Source organism: Megascapheus bottae, chromosome 2 (assembly GCF_031878675.1).
Source record: "Megascapheus bottae isolate mThoBot1 chromosome 2, mThoBot2.hap1, whole genome shotgun sequence".
NCBI classification, from domain to species: domain Eukaryota; kingdom Metazoa; phylum Chordata; class Mammalia; order Rodentia; family Geomyidae; genus Megascapheus; species Megascapheus bottae.
Window position 1 is genome coordinate 61,146,127 of NC_143510.1, and position 27,461 is coordinate 61,173,587.

Sequence of the window (27,461 nt, forward strand, 5' to 3'; positions counted from 1 at the left end):
CCCTGAGCTCAAGCCCAGGACTGGCAAAAAAAAAAAAATAAAGCATCAGTTACCTTCACTGTTCCTGGAATATCAGCAGATAGAGACAAAAGTGAGAGCCTGTGCTGTGCTTGAAGATCTTTGGACAACTTCTGGGTCAAAAATGAATGAGCTTGCACCTCTAAGTAAAAGCAATATGGAGGGTAGAGGAAATGAAGAGAGACTCACCTTGGAGTGGATACCAAGAGTATCCATTTGTAATTCCATTAGGAAAGTTCATTTTATTTTTACACTGATCGCCTTTCGCCATGTTGGGGTTTTTTGAAGCATAGGTATGTGCAAGGTATTGGAAAACATCATCGTCAGGAGTTATGCTTCGGGACAGGAATGCTCCAGTGGCTATATTTAAAAGTCAGAGAAGGACCTTTCAGTTGACTTTATAAGCAGAGGAAATACACACCACCATATTAACAAGTACACATCTGTCATTTCCCTAGAGGGCAATCTTCTACCTACTTCCACAAATGCTTCCTCTACTCTTCTTTTTATTTTTGTGCTAGCACTGGGACTTGAACTCAGGGCCTACGCACTGTCCTTAAGCTTTTTTTTTTTTTTGGTGGGTCATGGGGCTTAAACTCTGGGCCTGGGTGCTGTCCCTGAGCTCTTCAGCTCAAGGCTACTGCCCTACCCCTTGAGCCACAGCCATTTTCTAGTGATTAATTGGAGGTAAGAGTCTCACATTCTTTTAGTGCCCTGGTTGGTTTTGGTCCTTGATCCTCAGATCTTAGCCTCCTGAGTAGCTAGGATGTCCTTTAGGTTTTCACTCAAGGCTAGTACTCTACCACTTTGAGCCACAGCTCCAGTTCTAGCTACTTAGTGGAGATAAGAGTCTCATGAAATTTTGGGCCCAGGCTGTCTTTGAACCATGATCCTCAGATCTCAGCCTCCTGAGGAGTTAAGATTATAGGTATGAGCCACTGGTACCTGGCCTACTCTTCCATTTTTTTTTTAATATAAGGTGATATCACACAAAATAAGGCAGATTCCTCTTGAAATAGTCTAAAAAATAAATCTGCTTTTTGTCACCCTTGCTAATCTATGAAGATCTGTAAAGTTTCCTTAACGTGCCACATGGGCTAAAGGAAGCCACTGTTGTCCTATAGTGGGTGTGGCGTGATGCAGAGGTGGAAGGAGGGTGACCCGTCCCTGTCCGTGTGATCAGGAAGGTCAGGCAAGTTCTTCTGGTTTTCTCTGCTTTTAGCCACATTACCTCTTAGGAGATCATCTAAATCTGCTTGTTTCATTTCACTAGGAAATGCAAAGTAGGTTGTCAGCTCATCTTCACTGCTCTGCTGCTGTTTACAAGTCACAAGGCAGAATGGCCCAGGACTGGAGAAATGAGGCTCCTCGTAGCCCAGTCAGAAAAGGTTAAGTCATCGTCCTTCAGTGTTAAGAGTGTGTGCAGCTCCTGTCTGCACCTGGGAAAAGTGAGCAGACCTCTACGGCTTACCTTGAACACCGTTATCAAATGGATAACTGGCCACCAGGGCACCGCCATGGAGGTTTGCAGAAAGGACAAATGTCTCCGTTTTCAGCCACTTCATGATTGCCAGGGTTTCAGGCTGCCTTGATACGTTATTGTATTCGAAAGCATCCGGGAAATTTCTATTCAGGTCATAGTCATTAGCATTTCCCCTTTAGAAGAAAGAATGTTTTAGGGTTTCCTAGAGGTGTGGGAGAGAGATGATCGTACAGTGCACAGACCTCTAGCATGGGCTTTGGATGTTTTCCCAAATGTGAATGCAAGTGTGACTTGTGGCTTTGGCGGCCTCCAGAACCACACTTGGCATTCTTGTCCCAGGTAGACTCCTCTGTTGTGATTTGCTGTCACCAGTGGGACATTGGCTGTCATGATACAAGCAGAGGCTTGTATCTGGGACTTGTGCTTATTTCCTTTAAGAACCTCAGACACCAGTGATAGGCACTTGGAAAGTTCCCATGAGGAAGTGAAGAATTCAGGTGAAAGCCAGAAGAAGACCCCAGACACATGGTCCCAGGATGGCTGTCTCAGACAGATAGGGTGGACCTAGAGATTGGCTGTTGTTGTTCTGTCCTGCCCAGAATTATGACTTACAGAACCAACATGAAGTAACAAAGTTGTTGTTTTGCATAACCAAGTTTGGAAATGGCTCTTTACAAAGCATCTGATAATAGAAGCAATGGAGAACATACACTTTATCACAACATGGTTGTAAAAAGTGATTGTGTTAGGTATGTTAGAAAAACAAGGCTGAAAGGAATCCAGTGGTGAGATTTTATTTTTCTTATTGGAAAAATATTGTGTGTGTGTGTGTGTGTGTGTGTGTGTGTGTGTGTGTGTGTGTGTGTTTTGAGACAGGTTCTCACTATGCAACACAGACTAGGTATGAATTCCTGATTCTTTTGCTTCACCCTAACAAGAGCTGGGATTACAGGCATGGTCCACTGTGACTGGCATGAAAAAAAAAACAACTACACAGGTGTATTAGATATTTGGGAAATATTTGATATCTGGGAAATTCTAAACCTCCTAAGGTAGCTTGAAAGGAAATAAAGTGTTCAAACCAGAACTTATCTAAGAGCTACTCTTCTCTGGTTAGTTCTTAGCCACTGACTTAGTAAATCAATGGTAATTAATTATTGAGGACCTGGGTTCTGTGATGGGAATGAGGGAGTTAACTATCATGAGTAGTCAGGGCTCCTGGCTTCCACAGCATTTCCCAGTTCTGGGTGCAGGGAAAGAAGAGACATTAAACAAGGGACCAGACACTAAAAATTGTACTCTGTAGTTGGGTGCTGGTGACCCAAACCTGTAATCTTAGCTACTCAGGAGGCTGAAATGTGAGGCTTGTGGCCAGCCAAGGAAAGGGAATTCTGTGGATTCTTTTTTTTTTCCCAGTCCTGGGCTTGAGCTCAGGGCCTGAGCACTGTCCTTGGACTTTCTCAAGGTTAGAGCTCTACCACTTGAGCCTCAGCACCATTCCGGCTTTTTTGTATGTATGTGGTACCGAGGAATCCAACCCAGGCCTTTGTGCATGCTAGGCAAGCACTCTACCACAAGGCCAAACTCCCAGCCCCTCTGTGGGATTCTTATCTCCAGTTAACCATCAAAAAGTTGGAAGTGGAGCTTTGGCTCAAGTGGTAGAGCCTTGAGTGACAGAGCTCAGGGACAGTGAGTGCCCAGGACCTAAAGTTCAAGCTGTAGTACTAGTACTAGAGAGAGAGGGAGAGAGAGGAAAAGAAGAAAAAAGCGCTCTGAGGGTACAGTGCCCAGGATGGGAGAGTTTACCAGGGCCTCTCTGATAGAGCACACATGGTTAGGGCATCTTTGAGGGACTGCTACTCAAGCAGGGGGAGAGGTAAACAGGTGGAAAAGGAGGTTTGCGCAGTGCCTGAGTAGCAAAAGTACCTGGTCATTACCAAGAGATAGATGGAGGATTATGAGAGAATCTGACGAAGAGGAGGCTGAGGGAGTGTGGCCGAGGGGTAGAAGGTGGAGGGGACAGGTAGGCAGGAGTGCTCACGACTCCATGTTTCATCCTACCCGCCACAGGCAGGAGTTAAGAGCATCGACACACCTGACAGGACACAGGCTCTCAGGACTATGCTGTTCTGTGTCTTGTCTCCTCGCTGGGCTGTCAGGTACCTCCATGACGAGGAGAGCCTTTCCACTATTTTGTCTTATTTTTTAATCAGGTTAGATCTACTCATCTTTTACCTTCCGCGATTATAGAAGCAGTCAGGCCTTTTGACAGATTCGAAGCCATCTGGGTTCATTGAAGGCATGATGTGTATCCGAGTAGAGTTGATGAGCTTTGTAATCTCGGCCTCCTTCCCGTGGTTGGTTACCAGATAGTCGATCAGGTGGAGCAGCAGCTCCCGCCCCACAGTCTGTGTGGAAGAGAAAGGAAGTGCTATCAGATCAGACACACGAAGGAAAACAGTTTCCCCAAGTTACAGTCCCCAGAAGGGGCCTGTACACATGATATTTTTAGACCAAAGTAGTTTTGGAGACCACTTGTCAGACAGTCTGACAAGTGAGTCAATTATGAGGTGTGCCGAGATGTATTTGTTAATAAAAATTTAAGCACTGATTTGAACAATTTCACTTGTGTGTATATGTGCAGGATGGAGTGTGAACCCAAAATAACTTACTTTTTTAAGAATGAGTTAGAGTGCATGTGTTCTGATCATAGCATTTTTTACTTGCTTGTCATCCACAATGCTTATGGAATGGTAAAGAAAGAAGCAGAGTTGCAGAGAGGGCCTGCAATTGTGTTTGTCTCTGAGAACAGACACCATTACCCCAGGTAACATTGTAGAGACTGAGGTTATTTATTAACCCAGTTAATCATTTAAACAGATTTCACATGTCTACAGCCTCCCATTATAAGTCCTCTTCCACATTTCTGTTTTTTTCTCCCTGATTCTGTGCGTTTCTAATCCATATTTTATGTTTGTGAACCTTTAGCCATTTATCTTTGTGAACTATTAACCACCATTTTTTGCTGCATGTTATTTTCTTTTAAAGGAACTCACTATTCTGCTTATATTAAAAATAAAACTAGGGGCCAGGAGTTTGGCCTAGTGGTAGAGTGCTTGCCTAGCCCAAGGATAGTGCCCAGGCCCTGAACTCAAGCCCAGGACTGGCAAATAAAAAAAAAATAATAAAATAAACAAATAAATAAATAAATAAAACGAAGCCAGGGTAGTTCTTTATTTGCTTCACTGGCACATAAAAAAGCCATCCTTTATGTACTCTGTTATCCTAATGAACACAGAATAGTTGAAATGGTCTAAAAATTGGGATATGTGATTTTTTTAAATTTAATTTTATTGTTAGGGTGATATATAGAGAGATTACAATTACATAGAAAGGTAGTGAGTACTTTTCTCCTAGAACATTGTTACCCCCTTGAGATATGTGAATTTTATGTTCACAGATGGTAATAAAATTTATAGTGGAAATTACTAAATTTGACTTCAGTTTTTTTTCTTACTCATTTTTCTCTTCCTCTTCCACAACCATGACTTTTTCAATCATTTCAGTTTTAGTCTCTGGTTAATATATGTACATATAATTAAATTTCATACATCTTATTAATAGGTAATATATACAATGTGCCATATAACTTGTTTTATATTCTTTTATTTTTAACTTATTTTTATTAGTATACCTTGATTGTACAAAAGTGCTTCATTGTGCTATTTCCATATATTCACATAATGTATTTTGATCAAATCACTCTATTACTCTATCACTCTTTCCTACCTCCATTACCTCTCATTTACTATAGAGTTATATAAATATTTGATAGTGTGTGGAAAATATAATGGAAGGCTATTTTAGCTAACAGTATTATGACTTTTATCTTATTTTTCTATTATCACTTTTAAAATTAAACCTGTGCTATTTTTACAAAAACAGTAAAGCCATGGTTCAGGAGATAAGCATATAACTAAAATGTTCTGTCTCAGTGCTCGACAATTATCATGTAATCTTCATTGCTGGGACTAGAATAAACAACTTATTATGCATAGGATAATTTCACAAATACTGAAGAAAACAGATGAAACTTCAGAGGGAGTTAAATAAAACCCTCTTTTTCTATTGGGCCACATTTGATATGTCTGTAACAGCAGATTTATGTCATTTTTTTCAAATGAGTAAAAATATCTCCAATATTCATTTATGTTTTATGTATAACCTTGCTTCCCTTCCTAATTTTAAGACTTTAGAATGAAGTTTTTGAATATAAGACCTTAGAGAGTTCAAATTTTAAGAAAGAGTTGGTCAAATCAGCACACCTTCACTTAGCCAGCATTTGCTCTGTCATGCGCGCTTCCTTACTGTTTGAATTAGCCCTGCTTCAGAGAGTACTCACACACAAGCTTCTGGAGCCTTTTACAGGTGACCTAAAGGCAGTTAGAATGGCAATAGTCCAGAAAGTAGAACACAAATTCCCTATCAGGTTTAGTTCATTTTCTGCCACTGTGCAATTTGCCAGATAGGTAAAAATGAGCCAGAGTCTAGCTCCCACAAGAATATGCTTACAAACAGGAAAAATTTTGAAGAAATCATCACATAGGTAGTAGTAGTAGTAGTAGTAGGTGTGTGTGTGTGTGTGTGTGTGTGTGTGTGTGTATGTGTGTGTAAGAGAGGGGAAGGAAAGGAGAGAGGAAGTGAAAGAGAAACTTTGGCTTTTCTAGTGGACTGTTTTTTAAAATGCTATAGTGCAAGGCTGTTTCTAGGAGGAAATGATTAGTTCTGGAACTCCATTGTGATATGTAACCGATTTGATTCATTTATCTGACTGCCTAGTTAATTCTTCTTGTTCAAATATCAACCTACACTCACTCCACATTATCTGTTGGAGACACCCTCCTCCCCATCTCAAGTTAGTCTAACTTATTCCATTTTATATATGCATTTTGTCTGGCAGGAAGGCTGTTTGTTTTGCTTTGCAGAGATTGTTCTTCTAAACTTAAGCAGAACCCAATCAGTGTTTTGTTTTGACAATATATTCTTTGAAAGGATTGGACAAGAGGACAAACAACCCCCTTGCCAAAATAAATAAATAAATAAATAAATGAATAAATAAAATAAGTCAAGAAATCAGTGACTCCAACCATTTCTTAGAATAGCTAGCTGAACTCAAACTACAAAACAAAATGTCAGCAACACATTCCTTCTCTCTAAGCATGGATGCCTATAAACCCTAGCCCTAATACCACGGTGGACACTTCTTACACTGTAGGCACTGATACATGCATATATCATCGACCTGGCCCCTTACCTCTCCTGGGAAGTGAACAAACCTTTGCCACCTTGCCAGTCTGCCTCTTGGTGAATTTTTTTTTTTTGCCAGTGCTAGGCCTTGAACTCAGGGCCTGAGCACTGTCCTTGGGCTTTCTCAAGGCTAGCGCTCTACCACTTGAGTCACAGCAGCACTTCCAGCTTTTTTCTATGTATATGATACCAAGGAATTGGATCCGGGTCTTTGCGCATGCTAGGCAAGCACTCTACCACTAGGCCAAACTCCCGGCCCACTTGGTGAATTTTTTCACATCCCCTGTACACAGCCCAAAGACCCCAGAATTAACTTTATCTGTCATACTTTTCCTGGTGTAGCCCTCACATCTCACATCTGTGCTAGCCAATGTTGTTCACATATGTTACAGTAACTGAACTAACCCGCCCTCCCCCACTGCATATGAGCTACACAAATGATAAGGTGATTCCAAGAATTTTCCATACTGAAAAAATGTTACAGGGTTCATTTCTGCTTATGACAAAAAGTTGAGGCAGCTGTTCACTGAAAAGAGAGGTGAATAAAAGGGTATTATTTGAGGAATCTAATATATGCTTAGAATAAATTAAGATGGTGTATTACCCGGAATAATCAATGAAGAGCTTTGCCTAAGTTCAAAAAAGAAACAAGTTTAATTATTTAAACACTGTACCACTAAGATCATTTTGCTGTTTTAGAGTAGTGGTAGAAAAAAACTGGGAGGTAACACAGGGATGAACAAGTTTGGCTTTTTTTCTGGTTATGGGGCTTGAATTCAAACCTTCAGTTCTTGCTAGACTTTTCACTCAAGGTTAGCTCTCTTCCACTTAACCCACCCTCCCATTCTAGTTCACTGAGATGAGAGTCTCTGTCTGTGTAGCTAAGTTTATAGGCATCAGCCACTGGCATGTGGCTAATTTTTGGTTTTGTTCTTTATAAATCTGGAACCTCTATTACATGTTAACTACAAATCCCAGATTTTCCTACGATAAGCTCCAGTTCACATACTATGTCTGTGTGGCAATTAATATACCCTGTAAACACAAGCATTTTTTTTTTCCTTTGTCAGTTGTGGGGCTTGAACTCTGGCTCTGGGCAATGTCCCTGAGCTCTTTAGCTCACAGCTCAAGGCTATCACTGTACCATTTAAACCACAGTGTCACTTCCAGTTTTCTGGTGGTTAACTGGAGATAAGAGACTCACAGACTTTTGTGCCTGGGCTGGCTGTGAACCACGATCCTTAGATCTCAGCCTCTGATTACAGGTGTGGGCCACCAGCACTGGGCAAACACAAGCATTTAAGTCTATAACATGTGTCTCAAACTATTTATTATATCCAGAGGGTATCTAAAGAATCATTTGCCCTTACTTTTTAGGTTGAATACTCACTAAAACCTAACCTAAACAATCATTTTCCTTTCAACTTTTATATCTAAGATATAATAAAAATATAAGTAAATGCTACTAAATGTGAAATTCTACATATTATGCAAACTTTTCAAGAGTCTAGATATCTAAAACTATATACAAACTGAATAAAACGAATTCGGAAGCTTAACAAATTCCTTGCCGAGCGCTGGTGGCTCAGCTGATGGTGTAATCCTACTACTCAGGAGGTGAAGATCTGAGGAACAAGATCTGAAGCCAGCTTGGGAAGGAACGTCCCTGAGATCTTTATCTCAGGCACCAAGAAGCCCAACGCAGAGCTGTGGCTCCATTGGAATACCAGCCTTGAGTTAAAAAGCTACAAAATAAAAAATAAAAAGATCCCAACCAAAATGATCTGAATATCTGGAGTAAAGGACAGGAAGAACCCCGTTTAGTGTGAGCAGGCTCAACCCTTCTAATTAAAATGATTAAACTTCAGGTGTGTCAATAGCAGTCTACATAAATTAAACCTTGAATTGGGTCTTCTAGAACATTCCAATGTGTATGCAAAGCAGGGTCTGGAAGAACCAGAAAAACATCTGGTAGGCTTATTAAAATGAGAAAGGCAGGAACTCAGAAATGTTTCTTTGTTATCCTTAAGACAAATGTTCATGTGGCTAGTGTCTGTGAGCTTCTCAAGGTGACTTTTGGGGCGGGGAATGTGGCTTAGTGGTAGAGTGTTTGCCTAGTATTAATGGAGTCCTGGGTTCAATTACTCAGTATCACATCAACAGAAAAAGCCAGAAATGGAGCTATGGCTCAAGTGGTAGACTGCTAGCTTTGAGCAAAACAAACAAACAAACAAACCCCAGCTCACACACAATGCCCAGGCCCTGAGTTTAAGCTATGGGACTGGCAATAAAAAAAAAATAGCATAAGCTGGGTGGTGTCTCATACCTGTAAGCCTTACTAACAGGAGGCTGAGATCTGAGGATCATAGCTCAAAGGCAGTTGGGGAAGTAAAATTTTAGAGACTACCTCCAATTAACCAACAAAAAATTGGACTGGATTTGTGGTATTGGTGGTAGAGTGCCAGCTATAAGCGCCACTGCCCCGCCCCCCCCCCAAAAAAGCCAACGAGCCAGGAATTTGGCTTAGTGGTAGAGTGTTTGCCTAGCATGCACGAAGACCCAGGTTTGATTCCTCTGTACCACAGAAAAAGTGAGAAGTGGTACTGTGGCTCAAGTGGTAGAGCTGTAGCTTTGAGAAAGTCCAAGGACAGTGCTCAGGCCCTGTGTTCAAGTGCCAGGACTGGAAAAAAAATAAGGCACATGAGAGAACAAAGCTCTGAGTTCAAGCCCACCAATACTATCCTAACAACAAAAAGGAAGAAAATACCATACTATTATTAGATAAAAGTACTTTCATAGGGCTGGGAGTTTGGCCTAGTGGTAGAGTGCTTGCTTAGCATGGATGAAGACCGGATTCGATTCCTCAGTACCATAGACATAGCAAAAAGCCGGAAGTGGTGTTGAGGCTCAAGTGGTAGAGCTGTATCCTTGAGAAAGTCCAAGGACAGTGCTCTAGCCCTGAGCCCAAGCCCAGGATTGGCAAAAAAAAAAAAAAAAAAAAAAGTACTTGCATAGACTCTGCCAGAAGGGTAGAGTATGTATAAGCCTCACATTTAGAATAAGACATTTCTTTTCTTTCTGTCTTTTCTTTCTTTCTTTCTTTCTTTCTTTCTTTCTTTCTTTCTTTCTTTCTTTCTTTCTCTCTCTCCTTCCTTCCTTCCTTCCTTCCTTCCTTCCTCCCTTCCTCCCTTCCTTCTTTCCTTCCTTCCTTCTTCCTCTCTCTCTCTCTCTCTCTCTCTCTCTCTCTCTCTCTCTCTCTCTCTCTCTCTCTCTCTCTCTCTCTCTCTCTCTCTCTCTCTCTCTCTCTCTCTCTCTCTCTCTCTCTCTCTCTCTCTCTCTCTCTCTCTCTCTCTCTCTCTCTCTCTCTCTCTCTCTCTCTCTCTCTCTCTCTCTCTCTCTCTGCCGGTTCTGAGGCTTGAACTCTAGGTCTGGGTGCTGTCCCTGAGCTCTTCAGTTCAAGGCTACCACCCTACCCCTGGAGCCACAGTGCCACTTTGGCTTTCTAGTGGTTAATTGGAAGTAAGAATCTCAGGGACTTTAGTGCCCGGGCTGGCTTTGAACCATGATCCTCAGATCCCAGCTTCCTGAGTAGCTAGGATTACAGGTATGAGCCACCGCAACTAAGACATTTCTTTCTTTTTTTTTTTTTTTTGCCAGTCCTGGGCTTGAGCTCAGGGCCTGAGCACTGTCCTTGGGCTTTCTCAAGGCTAGAGCTCTACCACTTGAGCCTCAGCACCACTTCCGGCTTTTTTCTATGTATGTGGTACCAAGGAATCAAACCCGGCTATTCATGCATGCTAGGCAGGCACTCTACCACTAGGCCAAACTCCTGGCCCAAGATATTTCTTAATAGTCCTAAAGAACTCAGATCGTGCCACCAGTTGGGATACGAAAGAAGTCAATATAATATCAAGTCTCTACCTCAAAGCACATTGAGACCTTTTTTTCCCTCCTGCTTAATCTCAGAGCTTAGCATTCTTCTAAGAATCAGAGTGAACTAGCAGTTCTTAATTTGATGGGGAGTACCAACTAGTCAGAGAGAAAGATGCCAGAAATTTGGGGAAATGGAAAGAAATTCGGTGAGAGCTTATCTCTGGAAGTTCCTGAGGATTAATATCTAAGCAGCAGACTGCAACCTCTGAAATGCCAGGAATTCAATAAGCTACTGGAGACAAAAAGAGCCATCTGTCTCTTATTAAAAATGGATTTCACGGGACCTTGATAAATAGACTAGATAGTAAAAGGAAAAGGAAGTCTAGAGGGCTGTGTGAAACAGTTGTTTTATTAAAAGCAACTTTGATCTAACATCCAGCAACATAGTCTCTTAGAAAAACAGTCTTCTATGCTCAGATGGATTGAGTTTCACCCTTCCCCAAATTAGATTCAGGGACCTATTCCTTAGAGATAGGGATGCACATCTTAGCTTCGACTGCAAGAAGTCCCCCTTTGGCGGGCAAGTTGGCCAGCAGGCTTGGCAGGGGCAAGAGGTGTGTGTCATGAAGGTAGAGCCAGTTCCTATGAAGTCTAAGCCAAATCGGGAAGCTTAGCACAGACCAAGGCATGCTGCTCATATTATCAAAAATCCCCAGGGGTGTGCTACATTGGCAGAGTGTACTGACTGGAATGTGCATTGACTGACTCTTGTGTATGTATGTATGTATGTATATGCGTGTGTGCATTCTGATCCTTAGCTTTTTTGCTCAAGGCCTGGTCTGATACCACTTGAGCCACCTGTACTTCCAGCTTTTTGCTGAAAGTAGACATGAGTTTCATGGATGCAACTGCTCAAGCTTGCTTTAAACTGTGATCCTCAGATCTCAGCCTTCTGGCACCCAATCTGTGCTACATGTTCTAAATGCCAAGCAGGAAATGAGTCAAGGCACCCAGCTGGTAGGAGTTCAGAGCTGAGTGCTGTGGCTCATCCAAGCCCCTTCTATAAAAGCAGCTCTCTGGCTTCTCTCTGAGGGCACTGAGCATGAAAGCAAATGGTTGAGCTGTATTAGACCTAGCCTCTTAGGATCCCCCAGAGGTCCCAAAACTTTCCAGGCCTTGCCGTTTTGTTATGATACATGACACTTTGCCTTGCTTCCTCTCTAGCAATACCCAAAGCTCAGCCACCTGAGGGGAAGTTTCTCTGGTGAGATTTCAGAAATGCACAGCATGTACATACCTCATCTCCATGCATATTCGCCACATATTTGAATTCTGGAATCCCAACTCTGTGTTCCTTTGGATACCGGCCCACAACAAGCACCCATAGGTTTCTACCTTTACAGAGCAGGGGGAAAGAAGAGAAAATTAAGTTGTCTCTTAAAATGTCAAATCAACATTGGGAGAATGAGAGTAGGAGACCAGCGAGGCTGTTTCTCCCATCTGATTATGTTCACGTCTCATGGTGCCTTAAGTTTCTTCATCTGGCTAACATTTCCGGGTTTAAAATGATCTTCACTGGCTGCCAGAAGTTAAGGAAATTCTTTCAATGTAATACAAATATTCTCCAATGTGACTTCTAAAATGTGACCACTTATTAAGTTACATTGCCCTTATTTTTATATAATGTTTATGTACTTTGTGCTGAGATCTTAGGCTCTCATAGAGACCATCTTGCTAAAGTACATAGTTATATAGGGCTAAATTATAGTTGATGGATGACTGGAAGAGTGCCATAACTCAAATTACATAAAAAGTGATAAAATGACAGCAATAAAACTTATAATTTAGGAGGAGAGTTTTAAGTAAATTCTGAATCATGGGCTGGGAGTTAGGCCTAGGGTAGAGTGCTTGCCTAGCATGCATGAAGACCTAGGCTCCATTCCTTGGTACCACATACATAGTAAAAGCCAGAAGTGGGGTTGTGGCTCAAGTGGTAGAACTCTAACCTTGAGAAAGCTCAAGGACAGTGATCAGGCCCTGAGTTTGGTCCCCAGGACTGGCAAAAAAAAAGAAAGAAAAGAAATTCCAAATCTTGTATTAAAATGCTGATGTGATATGGCCCTGTGGCTGTATCTTTAATGGGCACGAGTTTTGCCAAGTAGACAAGGAGTCACACCCATGCTAACAATGCTAAGGAAAGTTCAGCCCTAACCATGCCAGAGACTATCAGTATGGCCAGTGGAGATGAACAAGAAAACCACTGAGGATCTGCTGCGTGCAGACCTTACAGTTACACTCTGCTTCATGTAATCAATGACAATCCCTTGTCATGAGCCTCTGAGATGGCTTATTTTATTTATTCATTTATTTAGTTATTTTTGCCAGTTCTGGGGCTTATACTGAAGGCCCAGGCACTATCCCTGAGCTTCTTTTGCTCAGGGCTAGCACTCTACTACTTGAGCTACAGTGCCACTTCTGGCACTGAGGAACTGATCCCAGGGCTTCATACTTGCTAGGCAAGCACTCTACCGCTAAGCCACATTCCCAGCCCTGAGAGGCTTATTAATCAAACTTTATAAGTGAGAAAACCACTCTTCATAATGCCAATAATAAGTTATGAGTTGAGGCCTAAAGCCAACAGTTGAACTCTAATCCACAGGTCTCCAATTCTAGTGCTCCTCTACTCCCAAAGCTATCTATCTTTCAAGGGGCTTTGTTTCCAAGAGGTAAAAATGAGGTAGTCTCTTTCAATTCTAAAATTGTCCGGCTCTTTTAATAACAGTCTAAAATCAGTGACTGAGGTATGCTTGACATCTAGCATGCATACACATCCATCTGTGATAATTAAGCTTATGTGCAATGTTGGACTCCAGAAAAGGAACAGCAAGTAAGGGGTTAATATTGAACAGATTTCAACAAAATTTCATTCTTTAAATCTGGGACCCCACATTCAGTCACCATGAGAGATGAAGAAACAGCTGTTGGATCTGTCTTTTTTCAACAATTATTAATGAGAATAACAGTTTGGGATAATCTGCTGTGATAGGACATTGTTTTAGTTTGGTTACTACAGGAATTCTCCAGAAATACCAACAAAATGTAGTTTATCTGATTTATACCTCCTGTTCAGAGTTTTCGTTCATTCATACATATACTGAGTGGATTGTACTAAGGGTACTGTTGAAGAGAAGAATAAAAGAAATGGTTAACTTCTTTTCCAGGGAAGAGATGCTGAAACACTTCACAGATGTAGGGTTTCACACGTGACCTTTATGAACAGGGTCTGAAAACTGACTCTGAGTTGTCCACGTAAGGACGTCAACTCTATCAACTCATTCACCAGACCCCTCTGTTCTCCAGTGACAGCAATCCTCTCTGGTCACCTGGAACTTCAGTCCTACAAAATCAGCATTTCTGTGTGAGACTAAAAAGGACTTTTTAAGATTAAAAGTTTGTTTCTAGATGGATGCCAGTGGCTTACACCTGCAATTCTAGCTACTTAGGAAGCTGAGATCTGAGGATCATGGTTGGATGCCAACCCAGGTAGGAAAGTCGGTGCGACTCTTATCTCCAATAAACTACTCAGAAAAAGCTGGAAGTGGCACAATTGGGAAAATGCTAGACTTATGTAGAGAGAGGCTCAGGGATAACACCCAGTATATGAGTCCAAGGCCCAGAACTGGTAAATAAAAGTTTTTTTGGAGGGAACTAATAAATGTGCTCAAGAGTTCTGAAGTGCGTTTGCTGCCTCTTGTCTGTTCTACAAAGCCAGTGAATGTGGCTTCTAGATAACTTCGGTATCATTATTAACTCACTCAGGGTGTCACACAAATCTTGGACTGTGACATGGTAGATCAGAAGGTTTGTGGTTTAGAAGGATTCAATAATATTTATCAGACAAGAGAGCAAATAGTAAGTGCTAGCCATGTATTCTTTCCTAACTTCTAGGAGTTAAAGGTGGGGAGGGGGAGAAGCAGAGGTTTGGAAAAGTAAGCAAAGCTTCAACAGGTAGAAATAGGAGGTGCCACTCCACAGCAGAACCTTCGAGGATCGGTGTGAAAAATGCCAGTTCCTGAGCCCCAGCCTCCAGTAACTGGATCAGATACCACATGTAGACATTGAACATGTGCTGTGGTGACTCTGAGCTCCATTCAAGTTTGAAATCCACCAAGGGCAAGTTGGTGGATGTCCAGACAAATTTGGCAGCAGTGGATCTGCAGATAAAGCCATTATTTCACATGGAATCATGAATATGCTTGCATGTGAAGAGATTCACTTTCCCTACATTTTTAATATAGTTGCTGATTTTTTTTTTTTGTCAGCCAGTCATAGGGTTGAATTCAAGGCCTGAGCACTGTCCTTGGACACTTTTTGCTCAAGGCTAGCACTCTGCCACTTGAGCCACAGCACCACTTGCGGCTTTTTCTGAGGATGTGGTGTGCACCACTTCCAGTTTTCTAGTGGCTGATTGGAGATAAGAGTCTCACAGTCTTTAGGGTCTTTAGTGCCCGGGCTGGCTTTGAACATTGATTCTCAGATCTCAGTCTCCTGAGTAGTTAGGATTACAGGTGTGAGCTACAGTACCTGGCTCCAGTTTTTTTTTTAAAGAAATTAAAAGAAGAGCTGGACACTAATGTCTAATGCCTGCAATTATTGCTACTTAGCAGGCTGAGATCTGAGGATCATGGTTTGAAGCCAGTGTAGGCAGAAAAGAGATTTAGCTCCAATTCACTAGTAAAAAAGTTAGATAAAAGTAGAGGTGTGGCTCAAGTGGTAGAATGACAAGCCTTGTATGAAAAAACTAAGCAAGAATGTGAGGCCTTTGAGTTCCAGTCCCAGTAATAGCATGCACACACCTGTGCACACATTTATGCATACACACACAAAGAAAAACTAGAATACCAATTGCTACCACTTTTTTCTTTTTCTTTTTGTGGGTCATGGGGCTTGAACTCTGGCCTGGATGCTGTCCCTGAGCTCTTCAACTCAAGGCTACAGCCATAGTGTTGAGCCACAGCCCACTTCCTGTTTTCTAGTGATTAATTGGAGACAAGAGTCTCATGGCTTTTTATTGCCCTGGCTGGCTTTGAACCTCAGATTTCAGCCCCCTGCATAGCTAGGATTACAGGCATGAGCCACCGCACCCAGCAATTGCTACCATTTTTTAAGTCCAGATATTGTATGCCAGGGCTATGACAGTAAGCACTCATTCTATTTGTGTGGCTAGTATGCACAATCGTCACTAGGGAAGCCAAGTGGCAGAATCAGACCTGACTGCTCCCCAAACTTGGGCAGTTTTGATGGTACCAGACTGCCTCAATCTCATTAAAAGTATCAGTACTGAAACACAGCCATACCAAAATGGTAGTTACTAGCCTGTTGGAACCTAGGCCACCTGACTCGAGGAATCAGGAAATGTCAGCAAAGACTCCAGCCTGACCACAGGTATGAGACCCAGCTGAAAGCAGTGGTTGGCACCGAGGCCTTAGCTGCAGCCTTAGTGGGTAAATGCAGCTGCCAGAGGCGACCAAACCTGTTTATAAGTTCTGGCATGAACTTAAAAAATCAGATACATATTCATTGTGTAAACAACACCCTGTACAAAATTTAATATTTAATCACTTAGCCACTCAAAAAAAAATATGTTCACGATGCTTATCTTGAATGTGGCACCTGGTAAGATAAAACAAATGCAAGTCACTAACTGATTCTATTGTTCTGAGGAAAAAAGCCTACTGCTTTTCTGTTTCTGACATTACTTTCATAATTAAAAAAAATTAAGACCAATTTAAGCATAATGCTTGGTAAAGCTAGTGCGTATTGGGGAATCACCTAACTGGGGACTGGAAAACTCACTGCGCTGGCTTTCCTTGCCACGGTGCCCACAGCATCAGCATGGCACCTTGCCCTAACAGCACCTCAGGCCTCTCATGATCTTCCGTCATAGTCACAGATCAGTCTTTAACTGTTTTTGTTCTCACAGGAGCCACCCACCATATGACACCTTTAACACATGTTCTCCCTTCTGTATGGAAAGCCCCTAGCCTGGCAGAGCAAAGTGGCTAACTTCCTTCCACGTGACATTTCAAGGCTCATGTAAAACTAGCTTCCTACCCAACGCTTTTCTCACTCCATTGCTGGCCTCAGCTTAGATGATCCCCTTGAACTCTCCTAGTACCCCTGTCACCCCTCGTCTAACACTTAACTGGGAGGAATAACTGGGTTCCTGTAGACAAGGGACTGTGTATCTTTGGGCTTGCAGAGTTTAAGCATTGTCCTGGAGATGACTGATGAGTGTTTGCTGAATAGATGGATGAATGGCTAAATTAACATGCCAGAGGGGCTGCAATTAGAGGTTCAGATATTAGATGGACATCAGCTGGTTTCCACTATGGATGGAAATGTCTGTGACTAGTCTACCAGGCGCCTTCTTGTGTGGACCCTGGAAAGGACTCAATTTTCTAAAGCATCTCCAGTGTAGTTGGGTCTTCTTGGAGTATTTCTAGAAAAAAGTGCTGACATCCCAACCAAATATCTAGTTTCAAGTTAGACTCTTTCACCATTACGGGGAGGTAGAATTTCATTTGCAGACACATCGTCACCATGGCACTAAAGTTTTGAGTTCATGCCTGAGAAATTAGTGTTGAACAGGTCGGAAGGAAGGGCATTTGGAGTTTTCAAATCTCAAATCTCAGACATTCTCATTTTATTTATTTCAGTAATTAATGTATTTATTTTGCCAGTCCTGGGGCTTGAACTCAGGGGGCCTGAGCACTGCCCTTTTCTCAAGGCTAGCGCTCTACCACTTGAGCCACAGCACCACTTTTGGCTTTTTCTATGTATGTTAGTGCCAAGGAATTGAACCCAGGGCTTTGTGCATGTTAGGCAAGCACTCTACCACTAGACTATATTCCTGGCACCTCATTTTTAAATTAACTAATTAAGCAGGGTAGTTTTTCCACACATCTTCTCTCCCTCGATTCTTTTGGTGCCAGTTCTGGGGCTTGAACTATAGCCTAGGTGCTGTGCCTGAGCTTTTTGCTCAAGGCCAGTTCTCTACCACTTGAACCAGAGCTCTACTTCCAGCCATTTTTTTGGTAGCTTCTTGGAGATAAGAATTTTATGGACTTTTCTATCCTGACTTTAAACTGTGATCCTCAGAGCTAGCTCAACCTTCTGAGTAAGTAGGGTTACAGATGTGAGCCACCAGCACCCAACTATTGACTTTTTGTTTTCAAGTTCATGCTAGAATTGGCAAACAGGTTTGGTCATGTCTGACAGCTGTCTTTGCCATACTGAGGCCGCAGCTGCAGGCCACTCTGCCGACCACTGCCTTCAGCTCTGTCTCATACCTGGGATCATGCCAGAGTGTTTGCTGTCAGTTCCTGATCCCAAGTCAGATGGGCTGGGTTCCAGCAGGTTAGTTATTATTTTGGCTGCGGTTGTTTCATTGAATACTTATTTGGCCTTCTCTGACTGCCTTGCTGAAGTCTGGCCCCATTTACTTGACTGGCAGATGGAATGTTGATCTCTTTGCTGTCTATGCCTCTGTGTGTGTATGTGTGTGTGTGTGTGTGTGTGTGTGTGTGTAGATCCAAGCCAGGGCCTATGCAAGCTAGGTAAGCAATCTCCAGCAAATTACACCCCCAGTCTGACGTTCCCTCCGCTCCTTTTTGCTTTCTTCCAGTCCTGGGGCTTGAATTCAGGGCTTGGGCACCATTCTTGAGTTCTGAGCTGTTTATTTGTTTGCTTTATTTGTTTCTGCCAGTCCTGAGGACTGAACTCAGGGCCTGAGTATTGTCCTTGGGCTTTCTTCAAGGCTAGAGCTCTTGAGCCACAGCACCACTTCTGGTTTTTTCTATGTACATGGTACTGATGACTCCAACCTGGTTTTCACGCATGCTAGGCAGGCATTCTACCACTAGGCCAAACTCCCGGCCCAATCCTTGAGCTTTCCTTTTTGCTTAAGGCTAGCACTCTACCACTTGAACCATAGCACCACTTCCAGCTTTTTCTATGTATGTGGTACCGAGGAAAGGAATCCAGAGCTTTGTGTATTTTAAGGCAAGCTGTGTACCACTAGGCCAAATTTCCAATCCCTCCCATTTTTTTATTGAAAGAAAAATGGAAAGGAAAATATCTGAAGGCATGTCAGGTTGGAATAATTTTTTTTTGCCAGTCCTGGGCTTGAGCTCAGGGCCTGAGCACTGTCCTTGGGTTTTCTCAAGGCTAGAGCTCTACCACTTGAGCCTCAGCACCACTTCCAGTTTTTTTCTATGTATGTGGTACGGAGGAATCGAACCCGGGTCTTCGTGCATGCTAGGCAAGCACTCTACCACTAGGCCAAACTCCTGGTCCCTGGAATAAATTTTTTTGTTTTGCTTTCAAGATAGTTAAGACACCCAGAGAAAACAGAGGAGCTTGTCCTGTTCTCAGCTATTGTTGAGCCCAAACAGGAAGACGGCGGGGAATTCCTCCAGCCTCCCTCTCTTCTCCGTTGCTTCGTCTATTCCTGAGTCAGAGACTGCCTGATGCATCAGTTTCTTTCTTTTTAGCATCCCAAACTAGAAATTTTCTAACACAGAGTTTTAAAAACTAGAGACAATTCTCATGCGTTGATCATACCTTTTCTATATTCCTTTTCAGTCTTTTTATTTTGTCACAGAAAACTTGTTTTTTAAGTCCCCAAAGTTGAAATCCTCTAGAGGCCCAATACTATATAAAAAGCTGAGAACTTCCCTTTCAGTCCCTTGGGAGAGAGGTCAACATGATCAGATCATCTGGAAGGAAGGTTTAGTAGCACAAATGTGAAATTGAGCATTATCTAAGTACCAACAAGTACTTACTGGAATTTCCTAAATCTCATTTTTAAATTTTTTTAGTGTGAGAGACCAAACCTAGGGCCTCACAGATGCTAAGCAAGTATTTTTCAACTGAGCTATATATACTTCGTGGTACTTACCACATTATTGTAACACATAGAATCTCCCAGCTAGCACTGTAATGAATTTACTGTCTACGTGGGGTTTCTCTTGGGTGGTCACCAGGGGCCTTCTAGTTCAGTGGTGAGGTTGTGATTCTTCCTGTCCCATTCCTGTTCTCATTTCCTAACTGTGCCTATAGCTAAAAAGAGTGTTACCTACCTGTCACTGACAAGGAGATTCATTCTGAACCATTTCACAAGAAGACAGCTTGTTGGTGGTCTGCTTATTCATTTTTTCTTTTTGCCAGTCCTAGGGCTTGAACTCAGGGTCTGAGAACTATCATTGGGCTTTCTTTAGGCTAGAGCTCTACCACTTGAGCCACAGCACCACTTCTGCCTTTTTTTTCTATGTATGTGGTACCAAGGAATGGAACCCTGGTCTTCATGCATGCTGGGCAAGCACTCTACCACTAGACCAAACTCCCGGCCTTATTTTTATTGTTATTTATTATTACCTTAAGAACTCATCTTTTTGTGGCAAGAACAACAGTTCTTTATTTAGTATGCTATTCTCCCCAGAAAAAAATTTGAGAAAGAAGGACTTTACTTTAGGCATCATACTCCCCAAGTTTGTGCCCTAAAGTGAAGCAGGACAGAGTCTGGAATGAAGGATGCTAAGCTCCCCAAAGGAAAAAGTGTGAAGTTACCAAAATGAAGTTCCTTCCAGGACCTCAGGATCATTTTGACCTAAATCTTGTCTCTCTAGTGACTTAACAAAGATGGATTTCTCACTACTGTCATTATCTTGACATTTAAACTGCACCAATAGAACAACTAGTTTAGTCAGGACATCAAAACCAGTATTTCAGGGCTGCTGATGTGGCTCAGATATAAAGTGGATTCTGTCCCCAGCATGGCAAATCTAACAACAAACTAGTTTCTCAGTGGCACAGCATCTGCCACTCTGAACAGCACCTGAGATTGCTTAAATGCTATGCAGTTTCTGTAGTGGCGCCTTACAGAACAATGTGGTACACAGGTTCTAGAATCAGGTTGCCAGGGTTTAAAACCAGCTCTGTCACTTCCAAACCCTGTAATATTGGGCAGGTTGCTTCATCTCTCTGAGTGAATCAGTTTTTCTCATCTATGCAAAGAGAGTAAGGGTACATATACCTTTGGGGGGGTGTGTGTGTCTGTGCTATCTCATTTAATCCTCACAATTTTTCAGGGAGGTGGAAGTGTAACTCAGGGATGTCTAGCGTGCTCCATGCACTGGACTCCATCTTTAGCACCAGGAAAAACAAAAAAAAATCAACTAAAGCTATCAGACACACAGTGAGCATATGCACAGGTTTGCTGGGGACCTCAAATGCATTCCTGGGCTGCCGAGAGAAAGATATAAGTCCTGGCAGAAGCTGCAGCTTTACAGTAATCACAGCCTAATACCAACAGTCAGCTGAAATGTATGTCCTACAAGCTCTTCATCTCAGTTTGGATAGACCAACACCCACCTAGGTGTTAAAAAAGACAAGAAACTGGACAGTGAATTCAGAATGTAGAAGAACTCTTTTGAGAGAACATGTCCTTCAAAATGTCATAGGAAAAAAACAGTCACAGAAGTGACCAGCACCAGGCCACAGGTAAATTTATACTTTAGGGCCAAAGACTAAAGCTCATTCACAATTCCCAGGAGCACGATGCCAGGGGATATGAGTGCCCACGCTGGAAGCAGCATGCTCACATCACTCCGAAGGCAGGCAGGGAGCCAGGTCACTTCTGCGGTGTTGGATGATTAATGACAAACACATTTTTTTCACAACGTTTTCTCACGTGGCCTGTTTCCAGAGTGACCGAGGCCATCATACAGATTTTAACTCTTTCCATGTGCATGAGGTTGGAAACCATGTTGAGAATTTCTAGTTTAGCTGCTAGGGAGAAAATCCAACTTACTATTTTAAGAGGGCAAGGTAAGAGCTTGTAAACAAGGAACATACTTGTTAGAACTCAAACCAATGGCATGAAATTGGTTCGATATGACTAGGTCAGTGTCAACAAAAAGCACAAAGGCTGTCCCAGATTTTGAGATTAAAGAGACATACATTGCAAACAAATGGATGAACCTTAATTACAGTAGGTAGGATTCACAGGAGAGAAAGCAAATGTGGCAAAATGCTCTTCATGAAGAGCATGGGGGTATTTATTTTACTGTTTTTTTCTTCAATAGGATTGAAAATCTTCAAAATAAGCTGAAGGGATTAAGAGGCAGAAAAAAATGAGCCACAGACTAGAAAAAAATATGTACCCAAACCCTATCTGATAAAGGACTAGTATCCAAAATATAGAAGCACTAATAAAACTCAAGACAATTGGAAGTTTCTTACAAAACAAGACCTATTTTTTTTTTTTTTGCCAGTCCTGGGCTTGAGCTCAGGGCTTGAGCACTGTCCTTGGACTTTCTCAAGGCTAGAGCTCTACCACTTAAGCCTCAGCACCACTTCTGGCTTTTTTCTATGTATATGGTACCAAGGAATTGAACCCGGGTCTTCGTGCATGCTAGGCAAGCACTTTAACCACTAGGCCAAACTCCCGGCCCACAAGACCTATTTTTTTAACCATAGGATTCAGCAACCACTCTTTGTTATACACCTCTCCCCAAGGGAGATGAAAATTATGCCTTCATAAAAGCCTGTGCATGAATGTTTGTAGCAGATAATCAAAAGTTGGAAGCAACCAAGATTTCCTATAGTAGATGAGTGCGTAAATAAACGGTGATACATTAGACAATGGAATATTAGTGTTAAAAAGGAATGGTCTACCAAGTCATGAAAATACAGGGGGAAACTAAACATAAGTATTTTAGAAAAGGCAAAACTATAGAAACAGTAAAATTACCAGAGGTTGCAATAAGTTATTGAGGACAGAGGGATGAAAAGATGATACATAGAGGGTCTTTAGGGCAGTGAAACTAACTATATGATACAGTAATAGATCTGAGGGCGGGAGCAGAGCAGGACTAATGGCAGGAGAGGAAGGGAAGGGGGTAATCTGCAGGAGAAAGCAGAGGCTGCTGGGAAGGAAAGTACAAGGAAAAAAAAATAAACAGCCTCAAGGTCACATAGCTTGTGAACTCAGACTGAGGAGCTCTGCTTCAAAAGGAGTTACTACATAACTATGTACATGTCATTGTTAAGGATTCCGTCCATTTATCCATTTAACAAAATGCTAGCACATTTTCATCAAACTTAAGAATCACTCAAACTTCTTTCCAAGAAGTTGAGATATATGAGAGCAATTTGAATTTCTGAGATCTGAGGATCACAGTTCAAGTCTGAGAGACTCTCCAAGCACACACACACACACACACACACACACACACACACACACACACACACACGCACAAGTGGAGCTGTAGCTCAACTGGTTCAGTGCTAACCTTGAGTGAAAAAGCTAAGAGATAGCCCAGGCCATGGGTTCAAACCCCAGTATGATACAAACAACAGCAAAACACCCGCCCTTCAAGCATTCATTCCACCATTTTAATGCCCTGCTTTCAGAAAATTATCAGCAATTGACTCAAGCTTATCAGTGCAATAGAAACATGCTTTTTGCAGACCCATCAAAAATGACCACTCATCCAGGCTGAGCTGCTAGAGTAGAAATGCCTAGTGCTTTGGGGTTTTATGCAATGTTTCACTGAGGTTCTGATGATTAGGATGACAGAGCCTAACATATATAAATGATGTAGTAGTTATAGAAAAAGATTTCAGGCAATCTTACCTGCTTTAAAATCTCACGTTTTACATAATTTCAAAAGCAGGCAGTAAGGATCACCCTCATTTTTCAGATGAAAAGATAGTCTTAGGCAGCCATGGCTTTGGCTTGGTCTTGCACTGTTTCTCAAAAAGCTAATGTTTTCTTTCCATGAACAACATAACTTCCTCTGCTACCATCTTAGACGTAATTCATCTTTACCTTCCCTGGGAGAAAGAACTTGAAGTATTTAAATGCCCCCAAAAAGCAAGAGTTTTGTCTCTTATAGCTCTCCTCTGACCCCATAGCAGCAATGATTGACAGGTCATGTACTAATAGTGACACTCATCATTGAGAAGATGTCCTTTGGAAGACCATATATGTTTATTTTCTTCCATGTGTCTAAGGACTTTCAGAGTGCCTCCAATTGAAAGTCAATGTTATCTGTAAAATAGGTCTGGGCACACTAGACAAAGAAGTCATAATTTATTTTGGAAATAGAAATTTCTCAACTGTTTCTTGGGCTGTTTATTTATACCACTTGCTGCTCCTAAGTCTTCACCATGCTGAGAATTGTACCTTTTGCATGTAGTGTGTGTGAGCATGCGTGTGCATGTGTGTGCCGATGCTGGGGGCTTCAACTCAGGGCCTGGGTACTGTCCTTGAGCTTTCTCAAGGCTAGAGCTCTAACACTTGAACCACACCATCACTTCCAGCCTTTTCTATGAATGTGGTACTGAGGAATCAAATCCAGGTCTTGGTGCATGCTTGGCAAGCACTCTACCACTAGGCCAAATTCCCGGCCCAGATCTCAGTTGAGTAATCAGGATTACAGGAGTGAGCCACTGAAGCCTGGAAGACTGTAGCTTTAACAATGACATTTAAATAAGTTTAGTTTTTGTTCTAAAGGAGAAACCCTGAATGCAAAAATTCTGAACTATCTGCCAGAGAAGATCCAAGATTGCAGGACTGCAATCTGTTTGAAGGTCAGGAAAATCTAGGTCATAATCTTCCACTTCCATCAAATCAGCTCACATCTATCTTCAAATGTGGGTTCAGAAAGCAGCTGTTAATAAGCCACCTGAGTTTACCTATCTATTACATCATATCTTATCTTTATCTTAGTTTGTATTCATTTAATTAACAGTGCATGCTCTGCCAATTTCTCCAAGGACAGGAGGGAGCTTGGTCACATAACACATTGCACACTGGCAGACTGTTCTTCAGTGTGGCCTTGTGCTGATTTCGTGCCATATGTGCATACAATTCAAGACAGGTTTCTGGAAAGGGACCTACTTTTACACAGGGTATGACACAGAAACCATAGCAGGAAGTCCAAAGGATTATAAGAGGGCTGGGAGTATGGCCTAGTGGTAGAGTGCTTGCCTAGCATGCATGAAGACCCAGGTTCTATTCCTTGGAACCACATATATAGAAAAAAGCCGGAAGTAGTGCGGTGGCTCAAGTGGTAGAGTGCTAGCCTTGAAAAAGCCCAAGGACAGTGCTCAGGTCCTGAGCTCAAACCCAGGACTGGCTAAAAACCCAAAAGGCAAAGGATTATAAGAACCACTCTAGTGACAGACCTTCAGATATCTAGCCATTTTGAGATTTTAGATACTTCTCACAGTATGTAGAGTTGGTCTTAGTTTATCTTACTGGGAAAATCATAACTTAGTACCTATTATCTGCAGTACTTAGTGGCCAGTCTTATCCTGTCTCCTTAGTTGAGTGTAAGGCATTTGGAGATAGGAATCCTATCCAAACTGCCTCTATCTACTTTTCCACATTCCATCAATGGATGGGCTGCAAACATGAGGCAGATCTGTCGGGGTCCTTTGTCTTTGGTCCCTCTCGACTAGTAGGAGGGATGGGGAAAAACACACCCCGACCAGTCCAAGCTGCGAGAGGAGAGGGCCCACTGTCCTCCTGGCACTCAGCCTTCTTTCCCCGGAGCAGGAATAGAGACGCAAAGCAGCTTCACCAAGGCAGGAAAATCTCTCTCCCTCCAATAAAACCCCCCCTCTGAGGAAGTCCCTCCAGCTAATCTACCCTCACTCTAGGTCCCAGCAGAGACCGATAAACAATAACACATTTGTAACCAATGGTAATCAAGTCTCGTAATCAAGTCTCGCGCCCTGCCTCTTGTGCCTTGCCTTGTCTCAGCAGAAAGTTATTAGACATGGTGTTACTCGGCCCCCAACACAGATCGATCGATCGATCGATCGATCGATCTATCTATCTATCTATCTATCTATCTATCTATCTATCATCTAGTGTGTGTGTGTGTGTGTGTGTGTGTGTGTGTGTGTGTGTGTGTACTGGGGTTTGAACTCAAGGCCTGGTACTGCTCTCTAGCTTTTTCACTCGATCACATGAGCCACACTTCTACTTCTAACAGTGATTAATTGGAGGTAAGAGTTTCATGAATTTGATTTTTCTGCTCAGGCTGATCCCAGGATCCCAAAATCTCAGCCTCTTGAACAGCAACATAAGCTGCTGGCTCCCGGTAAAAGTTATACATTTTTTAAAAACTCCAACATTTTAGAAATAAATGCAAAGGAGGGGAAATCTATCCACATATTGTTTCATTCCTCAAAATGGATTCCAGATGAATTTAGTTGCTAATAACTAAAGCTGTAAAAAGTACGGAAAAAGTAAAGCAGGCATTTATGACCTTGGGGTAAAGGTTGGCCTCTCAACATGAGACTTAACATGCAAGTTGTAGAAAAATGAGGATGAATATAACCTCATGCAAATCAAAAACTTCTGTAAGGCGAACACATTAAAAACAAAACTTAGTAGATAAGTCAGGGTGAATGTCTTAGATACACATTGAAAGGACCAAATATAAGAAGGCCTGTGAAAACAGAAATGTAGACAAAAGGCCAGAAGAAATACAAATGACTGATAATCTTTGACTGTAGGCTCCAGGAGGCAGGGGCTTTGTTTGGCTACTGTCTCCAGCCCCCTCTTCAGTGTTTATTTAATGTTGAATGATGGCAAAGAATGGTCATTCTCACTTTTAGTCATGAACAAGGAATTTAAAGTGGAGATGATGTTTTGCTATTTGGGTAGGAAAAACAGAGTGTTGGTTAGGATGTGGGGAAATGAGCTTCCAGCCAGGTGCCAGGTATGGTGGTTTTGTTTTGTTTGTGATCATCTTGGGCATGAACTCAGGGCCTGGATGCTGTCCCTGGGCATTTTTTGTTCATTGTTAATGCTTTACCATTGGCAATGGCTACAGCTCTGCTTTTGGATTTTTTTGGTAAGTGTAGATAAAAATCATAGAGACATTCCTGCTTGTGCTAGCGTCAAACCTAGAAATTCAGATCTCAGTCTCCTCAGTAGCTAGGATTACAGGCATGAGCCACCAGTGCTCATGTTAAAAAAAGATGTTAAAAAAAGAAAAACTTTATTGAGATAGAATTCACAGAGCATACTATTGACCCATTTATTATAGGTATATGATCCAATGGATTTTGGTGCAATATATCATTTTTAAAAATTATACCAAACTATTTAATATTTTTTTGCTAGTTCTGGGGCTTGAACTTTGGGTCTGGGCACTGTCCTTGAGTTTCTTTTGCTCAAGGCTAGTGCTCTTACTACTTAAGGCAGAGTACCACTTCTGGCTGTTTCTGTTTTTATGGTACTGAGGAATCGAGCTCAGGGCTTCATGCATGCTAGGCAAGTACTCTACCACTAAGCCACTTTCCCACCCCCCAAACCTGTCATTTTTAACAATTGTGGGATTAATTAGATGACCATATTTCCAGAATTTTTTTCTTTCTTTTTGTGTTCAGGTACAAGAATTTGAACTCAGGGTCTCATACTTGCACAGGGTCTTGCCCTTCCACTTGAGTCATGCTTCTAGCCCTCTTATTTTTTTTCTGGTTAGAGATGGAATCTTTTAGGTTTTTTTTTCCCTGGCTAGCTTGAACCACAAGTTTCCAAATCTTAGCTTCCTGAATAGCTAGGATTACAGGCATTCCACCAGTGCCTGGCTCCAGTTTTTACTGTGTAAGTATTTACATAAACACTGTTTATCAACATACTCATACTTTGTATGGATGTTTCCATAGAAGTGAATGTTCAATGTGATAATAA

At 42.0% G+C, this 27,461-nt stretch overlaps 1 protein-coding gene across 1 annotated transcript in view; it reads right to left on the reverse strand.

Moving 5' to 3' along the window:
• The window catches only part of Cpm (carboxypeptidase M), a 57,900-nt gene that overhangs the window by 10,301 nt on the left and 20,138 nt on the right, over nt 1-27,461 (reverse strand). Inside the window, exons 2-5 of the mRNA XM_090328233.1 lie at nt 11,979-12,076; nt 3,737-3,909; nt 1,490-1,674; nt 208-378 (exon numbers count right to left, since the gene is read on the reverse strand). Of these exons, the coding sequence (XP_090184359.1) occupies nt 208-378; nt 1,490-1,674; nt 3,737-3,909; nt 11,979-12,076 (627 nt within the window). The remainder of the gene's footprint in view (nt 1-207; nt 379-1,489; nt 1,675-3,736; nt 3,910-11,978; nt 12,077-27,461) is intronic.